Here is a 13,887-nt window from a genome sequence, read left to right as displayed (position 1 = left end):
CTTTCTCCTTCATGTAGACTTTCCCTTCTAGTCGAGTGGCCCCATGTCACCTTCCCTTCCAATGTGGTTGGTTTATTCCTGCCTCCATCCCTTTACTTTGGTCTCTGTCCTGTGTCCTCTGCCTCCTTCCAAAACCAGAGAGCACTGCCATCTCAGGAAATCCTGCCCTCACTGCCTGCAGCCCACAGCTTCATTCCTGCTGCCCCCTTGGCGCTGGGGGTGGGGGGTGTCGGTTCTCACCACAGTGGCCGTGGAGAACAGAGTGGGAGCATGGCCTCTGGAGCTGGGGACTGGGAGTCCAATATGGACTCCCTGGTTACCAGCCGGGGATCTTGGGGACCTTGGAAGTGATGGAACATCTCTGTGTCTCAGCACCTCCAGTTGTCATCTGGGGGACTGGTCAAAAGACAGATTGTTTTCAATCCCTGCGATCTGGGGGAAGGGCCTGAGAATCTGCCTCCCTGGCAAGTGCCCCAGTGATGCTGATGCTGCTGGCTAGGGACCACATGTTGAGAACCATTGTTGTTCAGTTGTTCAGGAAGGGAAACGGACATTAACCAATGTAAACTGGGTAGAATCATAGGAAGCACTCTATGAATGTTAGTTGTGGATACTATTTACTCCATAGGCTCTCTCTAACTTCGGACAGAAAAAGTGCATTTTTAATCAGAAGAACCAAGTCCAGGACCTGCCCGCACCATTTTCTAGTTCTGGGATCCCAGTCTTGGTGTCCTTATCTTAACAGGGCTGTCCCGGGGATCCCTTCTCAGCTGCTCAGTATGCAACAGGCACTTAATAATGTTTCTCCAACCAAAATGCAGTGACATTTGACAGGTTGACGCTGCAAAGCACAACATAAAAGAAAGGGTTGGCAGTCAAACCAACACGGGCTCACAATGAGATGGGTTCCGGCAGCCTCATGGGTGCCAGCTGCCTCATCACCCCCAAAGATGGATACCGCCTGCCACCGACATGCACCAAGGGGCTGTGTAAGATAAAAGATGAAAGGACAAAAAGATGAGGATACCATAACTCTGAAATGATGACAGGCGCCATTACTCTTAGATCAGGCCGGAGCAGGCCGGAGCAGGACAAGATAAGAACGCATGGGCCAAGTACTGTCAAGATGAAAGTTAATGAGCTAAGGGCTGTGACAAATTGTGTTACTTATCCATTAGTTGCTAGATCTGCATTATGTTACCTTATTGTTATCTAACTGTCCTTTATGTTACCTATTGACTAAACCGCTAAATTGCAAGGTTCGCATCTGTAAAAGGGGTCATTGTGACCCCGTGCTTGCTTTTTGCTTCTTTTGCCATGTTTCTTTTTGCTTCTAATTGCTAACTTTCAGCCCACCTGTTTGGCCCTTTGCCAACTTTCAGACTAGATAAACCCCAACTTCAGACCCCTCAATGCTCTCTCACTTTGCTGAGACAGCCCCGCGATCAATAAAAGACTCCTTTTTGAAATTCTAATTTCAGTCAGTGGCCCTTATCTCACCCCATAACAACACACCTAGATTGGTGGCTCTAACCCTGAGCTGCAGGGGCTGGGTAAGACAATAGGGAATGGTGGAGACTGTGGCAACTGGAGAGCCCCACCCCTTCAGTGAGCCATGGCCATGTATGAGTGCCAAGCCTGGCTGCTGTCAGGTGACCTGACTATGACAGATGCAAGAATGAGAACTGTCATGTGAAATCACCCAACCACAGCTGCCAGTTTAGAGTGGGAACAAGTTAATGGCCATCAGCCAGGGCTCTGAGCTAGAGTCCCTGAGCCTTTTGTCCCCAAAAGGGCCCAATAGAGGGCAAAGAGAAACTCTATGATCACTCTGGAGACTTGGCATGGCAGGCTCTCCAAGGACAGGTCAGAAAACATAAGGAACTAGACTGATAGTTGGCTTCGGGGCATTTATTTCATGTCCCTTTTGTAAAGGCCCTGGGGCCAGGTGTAGGGGCAGATGACCAGGCAGGGGGTAGCAATAAATAACACGGACAGACAGAGCTCCCCTCCAGACAGATGAGGTTAAAGGAGGTTAGAGGGGAGCTGAAATGTGGGGTGTAGGTGCGGGCAGGGAGGGCAGCTGGGGAGGAGGGGAGGCCAGGCCCCCGGATGTCACTGTCACCTGCCCCATACCCTTCCTACCCTAGCTCCCCCCCCCACTACTTTAGGGAAGAAGTGAGCCCACAGCCAGTGAGGGCCAGCGAGGGTCCTGAGGGGGGGTGCCCACGCGGGCTGCCCCCAGCTCCCTCACTTGACACGGATTTCAGCATACTCAGCTAGCTCCTCAGTCAGAGTGTAGCTGTCCTTGGTAGGTCGTTTTCCCAGGTCCGAGTGGGAATAGCTCAGGTCCAGCTCCGGGGGCTCCCCACGAAGCCCCAGCAGTCTCCTCTCTGATCCCAGGCGCCTCTCGCTCTGTGAGGAGAAACTACCCATTAGCAGGATCCCGACCCTGCCTTCTCCCTATGCAAAGACTGGAGTGTTTGTATTCGCATAGCTACTGAGTTCAACCCAGGAGCCCCATGTGAATGTCCTTTCTCAAAGATTACCAGCCTAATGAGTCCCATGGCCACCAGGGGGCTCAGGCCATCCTCCCTGCAGAGCCTGAAATGTGTCCACAGATTTGGTTTCTTCGGGAGCCTCCTTCCATACAGGAATTTGGGGAGCATACAATATAATCCTTAACACCTTCCCAGATCAAATCCCTAGTATCTTCCCAATCAAACACACCTAGAAGGGCTCCCACCTTCCCAAATTTGGGGGAATGGCTGGTTCAGTAGGTCTACCCCTGGACCTACTGCATCTGGCATGGTCTCCATTCCCACCCTGGGAGGTCCCATGGGCAACCCGCGCTCTCCATCCCTCACACCCCAGAGGCATTTGGACGCATACACAGGACAGTGGCCACAGACAGGAGGGAGCAGCAAAGGGACTGACTAGACAAGGCCAGGACTGCTGGGCAGGGCCAGACTTAAGCAGAGACCACTTTGGACGCCTGACAGGGACACACACGTAGGCATGCCCATCCCGAGATCCGAGGAGGGCGCAGAGGCCGGCACACTGAGGCCCCTGGAACCTACCTCCGGGGGCGCTCAGTGGGTTTCCAGGGTAGAGACCACTCTGGACTATTGGAGAAGGAAATGCAGTCACAGATGCAGGCAGGGAGGGTGAGGGCTCCCTTGGCCCCCACCCCATAGCCCCCTACACAGACAGCCTCAGCCTGGACACCTCCTCCCCAGCCTCCAGGTCGGGCCCAGCCCTCCCACTGTATTTCTCTCCTATCTGAGAGGCTGCCCCCCACCCCCACTCCCTGGCCTCACAGGACCCCAGCTAGCCTGGGGCTGCAGGGCTCTGGAGCCCTCACCTCATACTTCTCAGGTGCCCCAGATATGCGGAAGTCACTGCTGAACAGGACGGGAGGGTTGTCCCCTGCCGAGAAGCTCGGGCTCTCTGTCACATTCTTTCTGCAGGGCAGGACATGTCAACCTCAGTGGGCTTCCTAGGCCTCCTGCTTTCTTCCCCTTATGCACCCCTGTCTACCTTAAGAGTTGGGCCCATGCAACCCCAAAGTTGCTCCCACCCAACTCTCTAGGATGGGCAAACAACCTTCCTGGAAGGACCAACCTCCTCTTGCCGTCACTCCCTGCCTTTGGGGCTCCTGCCCTGGCTGAGGACCTGGTCCCTGGTCTCTGCCACTTTTTAGGGCCCCAGTCTGGATTTTCTAGGTTCCCTCATGAGCTCTGGGTCTGTCTGTCCCTTTTGCTACCAGGATATGGAGCAAGGAGGTTAACTCCTTTTCAGGACAGCTGACGCGTGTGCCCCAAGGGTGAAAACTAGGTGGGTGTGGTTTGGGCTGGAGTGGGTCTTGTTGCCACAGTTGTGTCACCTGTAGGGTTTTTAGGACCAACTGGAACAGATGCTGTGGCTGCGGGGTACTTGGGCTTTCCCGCCCCACTTATGCCAGGCAGATGTCCTGGGGACAGGGAGGCCATGGCAGGGAATGAATTGTGTGTGTCGACCGCTCAGCTGAGGCCCTGGCCAACAGCGGCCGGCATCTGCAGGAGCCCTCTGCCCCACCCAGCTGGCCATTCTTCCAGCAGAATTTGACCTCCCCCTACATACAGCCCTGCCTCCCTCACCCATCCTCAGCTCCAACTCCACCTCAACCCCCCTTGGGAGACGCCTCATCACCACACTGCCACTCACTTCCTGCGTGTCTGGGTAATATAGCAGATGATGGCAATTAGGATGGCAAAGGCAACCACGGCTCCCACTGGCCCAATCTTGGCCCACATCAGTCGGTCTGAGGACAGAGAAGACCCAGGCACCCTCAGGGATGCTGGTGGTGGTGAGGACACCTGGGTTCTTAGGAGACATGCTGGGGTAATAGTAGAAATAGTCACACATCCCTGCACTGACTGGCTAGTGGAGGCTCCTGGCTCCATCTGCAAGCCCTTCAGCTGTGGGAGGTCCCAGGGGAGGGGCTCATAACTGTGGGCAAACTCCAGCAGCCTCTCCTTACCAGGTGGAAGGGGAATCTGGCCATTTTACCAATCTGATGGTCAGCCATGGGGAGCTTGGAAAGGAGCAGCTCCCACCCCTGGGACAAGCCACTCACGGGCTCCCTGGAAGGGCAGCTCCAGGCTCTTGGTGCCGTAGAGGTTCCTGGAGGTGCAGATGACCCGGGGCGGGGCCTGGGCCTGCCCCCGCAGCGTGAGGATGCTGGTGAGCAGGAGGCCACTGCGTTCTGAGTACACGAACTCCCTCTCCGTCTCATTCACTGTCACATTGCGTGAGGGCAGCTCAAAGGCCACGGATGGCTCTGGGTTGGACTTCACCACACACAGGCACTGCACTGTGTCCCGGGCGGCTGCACAGTGTGACTCCAGGAGGATCACAGGGGCAACTGGGAGGGAAAGGCGGAGACTGAGAGTGGCCCGGAGCCAGCACGGAGTGGCACCTCAGGAGACCCCTTGGCTGAGGGCAAGGCCAAGCCTGGGGGCAGTAGCCACTTTCCCCCACTTTCTTCTCCGTCCTGAGAAACACAGAGTACCTTGACCTCTCTGTGACCTGGCTGGCTGCATGTTTTCCTTGTGGGGTTCAGAGCCTTGAACATTCCCGGGCACTGATAAAAGTGTTCAGATTGTTGTGCAAAACACTGAAAGAAACCAGCCCTGGCTCTGAGCCACATTCCTGGCACCCTCATCCAAACTCCATGCCCTGACGCTTCCTGCCAGACACACCTGAGCAGAACATCCCTTTCTCTCGCCATCTGCGAGGATACCTCTGTATGGTCCCCTAATGAACCCCTGGGCCGATCACCCTACCGGTTTGTGCTTCCTTGTGGAATCCGCATCAACCCCATCTCAGGACAGTTTGGGGCATTCCCTGTTGGAACCTCCCTAGTCACCCCAAAAGTGGGCGACTCCAGTCTCAGGCTCAGCCTGGGAGGGATGCTGTGTGGCAGAGATGAGGACATTTCTCCCTTGCCACCATCTCTTACGTGCTCTAACTTTGTCCACCTGTACCAAGCGCATCATCAAAGTATGTTGCTCCCTGCTCTGATTACTCCCTGGGTCCCTTGAGTAAAATCCGAATTCTTTGGTCCACAAAGCCCCTAAGGCCCTGACCACATTCCCTCTTCTTCCCCCCACCCCCGGCTTCCTTACCAGTTTCTCACACTCACAGAGCTCTTTCCCGCCACAGCATCTGTGTACTTGTCCTTCACCTTGGAACACTTTCTTCTGACCCCGCAGATGCCCTGGCTTCCCTGCAGGTCTCTAAGCAGGCGCAGCTCCCTGGGTGCCCTGCTTCCCTCTCTGCACACCTAGGGAGCTGCGCTCGCCCCTCTCTTCATTCACTCCCCGTCTCACTCAGGTTTCCTCCCAAGCACTTGTCCCCACCCATGTCACATGCTGACATATTTGGTCTCTTATTTCCATCAAGCTGGCTTGCTCAGTCTCTGGTCTGAGTCCTCACAGCTCTGAGCCTCTCAGGGCCCTGCACCATCTCCCTCCCATCCCCCCAGCCTCTGCTGCCACTTTCAGCTTCTCTCCCCTCCTGCCATGTCCCTGGACTCCCCATTGCCACAAGCACCAAACACCACCCTCGACCCAAGGCCCTTCTGTTGAGCTTTGCTTTGCCGCCATTTGACTACCCAAAAAAGTACTATTTTTTTTCTGTCTTTCATCTTCCAAAGTTAGAAATGATATTACACCATTGAATGTCTCTTTTTTAGCTGTTCTCTTCCCCTCCTGGAGCATCTGACACCCTCCTTTGCTCACTTAGACTGAGCACTGGTTCTTGGTTGGTTCTGACTAAAACTCACTTATACATGGGAAAAAGACCCTCAGCCCACATAGCCTGCTTGATCTCAATTTCTAGTCAAAAAGAATATGCCAGTGACGGTAATGGGCTAGGGCAGGGCTCCTCAAACTTTTTAAACAGGGGACCAGTTCACTGTCCCTCAGACCGTTGGAGGGCTGGACTGTGGGCCCCAGGATGAGTCAGCTGCTAAGCAGGACAGACAGCAGCAGCAAAAATACCCGGCGGGCCGGATAAGTGTCCTAGGCAGGCTGCATGTGGCCCGCGGGCCATAGTTTTGAGGATGCCTGGGCTAGGGGATCCATGAGCAGATGTGTTCTCAGCAGGGATCGGGACCTCAGTGCGAACATCTCTAAATCTACTGAAGGCAAAACGACAGGTTCCAAATTCTGGTTAGGCAGATAGGCATTACATTTTCTATAGTGTTAACTGATTAACACACCACAGAATAAATTAATAACAAGCCTGAACTAAGAAGAGATTGAATTCTACCCAAGATGGCCCCGTGGTGCCTCTAGTGACAATGTCTGCCCCAGCCAGTGGGGTGATGCCAACACCCCGCTGTGCTCAGCAGCTTCCAGGGCCACCTGGGAGAACTCTGAAACCCTGAACTGACTGACGCTACATAAACCCCAGAGGTAAAGGGACAAGGAAAGGGGAGTTTGGGATGGGAAGAGTCTGGCTTGAATCCCACCTCTGCCATCTGCTGGCTGGGTGAGGCCACTCCACTTCCCTGGGCTATGGAGTCCTGATGTGCACAAACTGCTTTCACTGTCGTCCTCCATCCTTCTCGACTGGCAAGGGGCCACGGGACCCCAAAGATGGGCGCTCGAGTGTGTCCCACTCAAGTACTTAGGGCTGCGTAGGTCGAGCCATCCCAACAGAGGGAGCACACGAGCAAAGCTTCAGTCCAGAGGGAGGATGGGCGGGTGGCCAGAAGGGGCCTGAGGGCTGCACTCTCAGAGGGCCCACACTTTGACACAGACCTTGGAGAGGACTGAGGAGCTAGCCAGTGGGGCAGGGGACAAGGCCGCTGATGTCCCTTGACTCTGACAGGTTGCAGACCACCCACTCCAACTTCGTCTGTCTGATTTCAAGAGAAGCCAGATTAAGTGAGTCCTTGGGTGTCCAGGGCTATGAGGAGGTGAAGCAGCCTCAAATCTCACAGCTGGGGCAGGCAGAGGTCTGGAAGAATCCTGGCTCTAGCCAACCTTCCTAGCTACATGGGTTCTGGGAATTCTGACCTTTAGTTTTCTTCCCACTAAAGAGGGATAAGAATAATGCACACCGTTTCACATGGTGGCCACAAGGATCACGAGATAACCCCTGCAGAGGATGAAATTCCCAGCCCTTAATAAATGTAAGAGCCGGTGGCATGGGGCATTACTGGGAAAGGGTGCAGCAGGAGGGGAAGCCAGCCCAGGGGGCACATAGGGATGCAGAGAGCAGGGCATTGTGCAACCACATTCCATGATCACAGCAGTGATGTGAGGGGGCAGAGATGGGGGGGACATATTGGAAGGCGATAGGTTAGCTGAGAAGCGGGCTGACTTAGCTTTGCCATGGATGGCAGCGCTCTAAGAATAAGCTGGATCTACCAGGTACCTATTATTGCCATGTACAGAGCACTGAGCAAGAACCACATAGCAGACACTGTGCTGAAAACTTTGCATATTGAATCTCTTTGAACCTTCTGGCAAACTTGTATGGTGAGGGCCACAGTAGGAGGAATTTAGAGACGAATGCCAGAGGCCAGAAGGGAGCTTAGGAAGCAGGAGAAATAGAAGCATGGAGGAGACATTCCGCAGGGAGTCGCTTGAGAAAGGAGAGTAGAAACAGGCATGGCCACTACAACCTGGAGAGATGGCTGGAGTGGGGCTAGGGGAGGGTTGGTGATGCTGCCCACACTGGGGAGGCCAGGAGAGTTGCTGGTTAGCAGAGCAATGGTGAGTTCCATTTCCAAGAGAGTAGCTTTCTATGTGCACCCATCTCATCTCTCTGGCTATACTGTATTTACTAATAAGCTTGCTGTCCTCTCAGCCCTACCCCCGACCTCCCACAGAGCTGAACAGTCCTTGGCACATAACAATTGCCCCATCAACGTATTCTGATGTCATTACATAGGATGAGGTCAACTTTGGGCAGTACAGAAGAGGGAAACCAGACTGCCTGGGTCTCAAATTATGCTATTTTTCTTAACTGTGAGTTCTTGGGCAAATGGCATTCCCCTTATGGGCTTCAATTTCCTTCTCTGTAAAGTAGAGACAGTACTAGAACCTCTCTCACAAGGATATCATAAGGATGAAATGAGCGGGTCCCGATGCAGGGCTTCCAACGGTGCCTATACCCAGGGACACTCTATCAGGGTTAGATGTTGTGGTTACTATTTAGTTCATGCAAAGGGTCAGTGGCCACAGGATTCAGAAATCTACTGGGTCAAAAGCCCACCCTAGGATGAAAGCACACAGTATACTCAGATGGAATTCTTATGTGCTTGCTGCAAATTCAGCTTCCCTGCCCTCCCCATCTGCTGGTGAGCACACGCAAAGCTGATGCTCGTTGGGACACGTGGACATCTCTCAGTAATCCAGGTGCCCCTCATCGAACCGTCCTCCTGGGAGTGGAGGTGGAAGGGAGTTACTCACATTCCACAGACAGATTGAAGGCAGTGGCCCTCTGGCCATACTGATTCTCAGCCACACACCAGTACTCTCCATCATCCTCGGGCTTGACTGCCGGCAGCTCCAGCTGCAGTTCACTCTCATAGATGACCGTGGCCAGGATCTGCTTCTCCTTGAAGATGGTGAGAATGGGGTCCGGCTTGCTCTGTGTAGAGCATGAGATGAAGACTGTCTCCCCCTCCACGGCCACCATTGTCCCGTTGACTGTCGGCTTCCAGGGAGCATCTGGGACAGGGGTAATGAAGGACAGGGAGCTGATGGTCAGAAACCAGAAGGTGCATCTTCTGCCAGCCAGCTCCCACCCTCAAATATGAAGCAAGACACCCCAAACCTAGCCCACTAGTTCAGGGTGGCTCAAGTCAGCCCTGTCCCGGATGTCTTGTTTAGAAGTCCAGGGGCTTTGCAACCAGAGTATCTGCCTTTGGATCCCAGCTCTACCTCTTCTGAGCTACATGAGGACCTGTCTTAATGTCTCAGGGCCTCACTTTCCTCATCTGGAAAATGGACTTGATAATAGTTACAACCTCACAGAGATGACCATCCAACATTCACTGACAACTGCTGAGTGACAGGCATTTTTCTAGCTTCAAGAAGGCCCGTGTGGGAAGAGGCTACATAAGTAAAATATATACTCAGCAAGATGGGGACAAGTTCTGTGAAGAAAGATAAAGGGGGAAAGAGGATAGAAAATCAGGGTAGTTATAGTTTTGGAGAGGACGGTGGGGGAAGGCTTCAGTGAGCCTAGCTCTGGGGATGTGTGTGTGGAAAGCACTCAGGAACTGCTGAGAACATGTTGGCTGTGGCTGTCTTATTATCCTCAGCCCTGGGCACTTAGCCTCAATAAATATTTGTGAATGAATAAACAAGTGAATGGCCTCTCCTTGGTTCCCAGCTAAGAATTCTGTTCTGATCAGCCCCCTCTGACAGCCCCATAATGTCTGTGCACACAGGGGAGCTGGGAGAAGCCTGGGGTCCCCTCAATCTACCACTAGAACTACAACAGGGTTCATTTCCAAATGCAGATTCCGTGGGGGCACGGTGGTTCAGCACTTGGGAAGAAGAACTGGGCAGATTGCTTGAGTTCAGGAGTCCAAGATCAGTCAGTCTGAGCAAAAGCAAGACCTGTCTCTACTAAAAATAGGAAAACCAAGGCAAGAAGATGGCTTGAGCCCAAGCATTTGTGGTTGCTGTGAGTTATGATGATACCATGGCACTAAAAAAATAAAAATAAAATGCAGATTCCTGGGGCCAGGCCCACTTCTACATGGAGACTGCCCCAGACTGCCCCTAGGAAACTATTTAACAAGCTCTCCCAGGAGGCAGACACAGAACGTATGGTCTTCTGATCCTGCCTTCCGATACCAGTGGCACAGAGCAGATATTCACCAATACTTGCAGAAACAATGAAGGAACACCTTGACCTGCCTCCTCAACTGTGTCCCAGGCCCAGCATACACTTGCCCTGGACGAGGCCAGTTTGCGTATCCTTAGGGCTCCACTGTAGGTCCTGCCAGGCATGTGGGCAAGCAAGGCCTGCGACTCACACATGACACTGAGCTCCACGGTGCGGTTGTCCTGGCCATAGGCGTTCTCTGCCAGGCAGGCATAGACGCCGTCCTCCTCAGGGGTCACCTCCTCCAACTCCAACAGCAGGCTCTCGGCCACTGCCTCCCGCATCACGGTCCCATCACGCATCCAGGTCAGCAGCGGCAGGGGGTTGCTGTCAGCCCCACAGAGGAGGCTGACGTGGGAGCCCTCGATGGCCTCCACTGAAGAGTTCATCTCCACGATCACCGGGGGGTCTGAGGCCCGGGACACCCGGCTTGGTTAGCAGACGGACGGGTGCAGCAGCCCTGGCCCCGCCCCGCCCCCGCCTCCTCTCCAACCCCGCCCCGCCCCACCCGCACCCGGGCTCACACTTGACGTCCAGGCTGGCAAAGCCCTCGAACTGCAGACTGGTGTTGGGGAAGGACGCCTGGCAGCCCAGCCTGTGGCCGTTGGCCTCGCTGGTGGGCACAAAGTGCAGCAGGGACACCTGCACCCAGGTGCCCTCGTCTTCGCGCAGCCGACCCAGCACAGCTGGCTCCCCTAGCCCTTCATGGCCCAGCCAGCTCAGCTCCGGGCGCAGCTCCGGACAGTTGTCCGGCACCATGCAGCTGACCTCCACTTCCGTGCCCGCCACCACCTCCGGGGGCACCACGATGTTGGGGGTGTCTACGTGAGGTGCGGAGAAGGAGGGCTGAGGAAGCAGCATGGGCTGCAGGTCACCCCACCTTGTCCAACTCCTCTGCGGGTACCTGGGCTGCAGGATTCCCTCAACCTTCCTTCTCTCGGTGACCCTCCCCCAGAGCCAGCGAGGGAGTAAAAATAAATGACATACAGCCATCTGAGCACCTCACAGTGTGAGCTGCCCAGTCCTTTCAGCAGTGCTAGGAGGCTGCTATTATTTTGCTCATTTTGCAAAAGGGGAAACTGAGGCCACCAGATAAAGCTGGGCTCCAGACCCTGTCACTCTGAGGCAGCGGGTGTGCTCATGACACCTGCTTGTTTTCCTCCAGGACCGCTCTCCTCCCCCATGCTGGCTTTGTTTCCTTCTTCCTCCTGTGTGTACGTGAGTGTGTGTATGTGTAGGTAGTGTGCAGTGTGTGGTATGTGTGGTGTGTGCAGTGTGTGGTATGTGTGGTGTGTGCAGTGTGTGGTATGTGCGTGTGTATGTGGTGTGTGTAATGAGTAGTGTGTGGTGTGTGTAGTGTGTTCAGTGCATGTAGTGTGCAGTGTGTGTAGAGTATGTGACGTATGCATGTGTATAAGGCATGTGATAGGTGTGAGTGTGTATGTGTGATAGGTGTGTGGTGCGAGTACATGTGTGTGTGGTAGGTGTGTGGTGTGTGTTTGGTAGATATGTGATGTGTGTGTGGTATGAGTGTGTGTGGTAGGTGTGTAATGTGAGTGTGTGCAGTAAGTGTGTAATGGGTGTGTGGTATGACTGTGGTGTGTGTGTGAGTGGTGAGTGTATGTGGTAGGTGTGTGGTGCGAGTGCAGGTGTGTGGTGTGTGTATGGTAGGTGTGTGATGTGAGTGTGTGTGGTATGTGTGTAATGGGTGTGTGGTATGAGTGTGGTGTGTGAGTGGTGTGTGGTAGGTGTGTGGTGTGTGTGGTGTAAGTGTATGTGGTAGGTGTGTGGCATGTGTGTGGTAGGTGTGTGGTATGTATATGTGTGGTAGGTGTGTGGTGTGAATGTGTGGGGTATGTGTGTGAGTATGAATGTGTTGCAGTAGGTGTGTGTGGTAAGTGTGTGGTGTCTATGTGTTAGGTGTGTGTGTGTGGTGGATGTGTGGTGTAGGTGTGTGATATGAGTGTGTGGTGGGTGTGAGTGTGTGTGGTATGTGTGTGTGGTAGGTGTGTGGTGTGGGTGTATGGTGTGTGTGGTATGAGTGTGTGTGTAGTAGGTGTGTGGTGTGAGTGTGTGTGTGGCATGTGTATGAGTGTGTGGTGGGTGTGTGGTGGGTGTGGTGGGAGTGTGGTGGGAGTGTGGTATGAGTGTATGGTAGGTGTGTGGTGTGGTTGTGTGTGGTGTGCGTGTGGTAGATGTGTGGTGTGTATGTGTGGTGTGTGTGTGGTATGAGTGTGTGGTGTGTGTGGTAGGTGTGTGGTGTGGGTGTGTGAGTATGAATGTGTTGTGATGGGTGTGTGGTGTATGTGTGGTAGGTGTGTGGTGTGGTTTTGTGTGGTGTGTGTGTGGTAGATGTGTGGTGTGTGTGTGGTGTGGGGGGGTAGGTGTGTGGCATGTGTGTGTGGTAGGTGTGTGGTGTGAGTGTGTGTGGTATGAGTGTGTAGTGGGTGTGTGGTGTGAGTGTATGTGGTAGGTGTGTGGTGTGTGGTATGAGTGTGTGGTAGGTGTGTGGTGTGAGTGTGTGTGGTAGGTGTGTGGTGTGTGGTATGAGTGTGTGGTAGGTGTGTGGTGTGTGTGTGATAGGTGTGTGGTATGAGTATGGTGTGTGGGGGTGTGGTAGGTGTGTGGGGTGTGTGTGGTATGAGTGTGGTTTGTGTGTCTAAGTGTGTAGTGTGCATGTGGTAGGTGTGTGGTGTGTGGTATGAGTGTGTGGTAGGTGTGTGGTGTGTGTGGTAGATATGTGGGGTGTGGGGGGTGTGAGTGTGTGTGATAGGTGTGTGGTGTGAGTGTGTGGTATGTGTGTAGTGGGTGTGGTATGAGTATGGTGTGTGAGAGTGGGGGGTATGTGTGGTAGGTGTGTGGTGTGTGTGTGGTAGATGTGTGGGGTGTAGGGGGGTGTGAGTGTGTGTGATAGGTGTGTGGTGTGAGTGTGTGTGTGGTATGTGTGTAGTGGGTGTGGTATGAGTATGGTGTGTGAGTGTGTGGGTGTGTGTGTGGTAGGTGTGTGGTGTGTGTGTGGTAGATGTGTGGGGTGTGTGGGGTGTGAGTGTGTGTGATGTGTGTGTGATAGGTGTGGGGTGTGAGTGGGTGTGGTATGTGTGTAGTGGGTGTGTGGTATGAGTATGGTGCGTGAGTGTGTGGGGGAGTGTGGTAGGTGTGTGGTGTGAGTGTGTATGGTATGAGTGTGGTGTGTGTGTGTGTGGTATGAGTGTGGTGTGTGTGGTGGGTAGGTGTGTGGTAGGTGTGTGGTGTGTGTGGGGGGTGAGTGTGTGTGGTATGAGTGTGGTGTATGTGTGTGAGTGTGTGGTGTGTGTGTGGTGTGTGTGTGGGGTGAGTGTGTGTGGTATGAGTGTGGTGTGTGTGTGAGTGTGTGTGGTAGGTGTGTGGGGTGAGTGTGTGTGTTATGAGTGTGGTGTGTGTGTGTGAGTGTGTAGTGTGTGTGGTAGGTGTGTGGGGTGAGTGTGTGTGGTATGAGTGTGGTGTGTGTGT

At 53.9% G+C, this 13,887-nt stretch overlaps 1 protein-coding gene across 2 annotated transcripts in view; it reads right to left on the bottom strand.

The window, feature by feature from the left end:
* Positions 1-1,896: 1,896 nt before the first annotated feature.
* The window catches only part of MAG (myelin associated glycoprotein), a 16,980-nt gene continuing 4,989 nt past the window's right edge, over positions 1,897-13,887 (bottom strand). Inside the window, exons 5-12 of one of the 2 annotated variants that reach the window (XM_003796091.2) lie at positions 10,923-11,219; positions 10,550-10,807; positions 8,970-9,230; positions 4,619-4,906; positions 4,207-4,303; positions 3,365-3,464; positions 3,081-3,125; positions 1,897-2,415 (exon numbers count right to left, since the gene is read on the bottom strand). In XM_003796091.2, the coding sequence (XP_003796139.1) occupies positions 3,093-3,125; positions 3,365-3,464; positions 4,207-4,303; positions 4,619-4,906; positions 8,970-9,230; positions 10,550-10,807; positions 10,923-11,219 (1,334 nt within the window). In that variant the 3' untranslated portion in view covers positions 1,897-2,415; positions 3,081-3,092. The remainder of the gene's footprint in view (positions 2,416-3,080; positions 3,126-3,364; positions 3,465-4,206; positions 4,304-4,618; positions 4,907-8,969; positions 9,231-10,549; positions 10,808-10,922; positions 11,220-13,887) is intronic. The other variant, XM_003796090.2, reaches the window with a different exon arrangement.

This window comes from Otolemur garnettii, unplaced genomic scaffold (genome assembly GCF_000181295.1).
Source record: "Otolemur garnettii isolate 467f Iridium unplaced genomic scaffold, OtoGar3 scaffold00100, whole genome shotgun sequence".
Classification (NCBI taxonomy): domain Eukaryota; kingdom Metazoa; phylum Chordata; class Mammalia; order Primates; family Galagidae; genus Otolemur; species Otolemur garnettii.
This window is presented reverse-complemented; position numbering and strand designations above follow the sequence as displayed.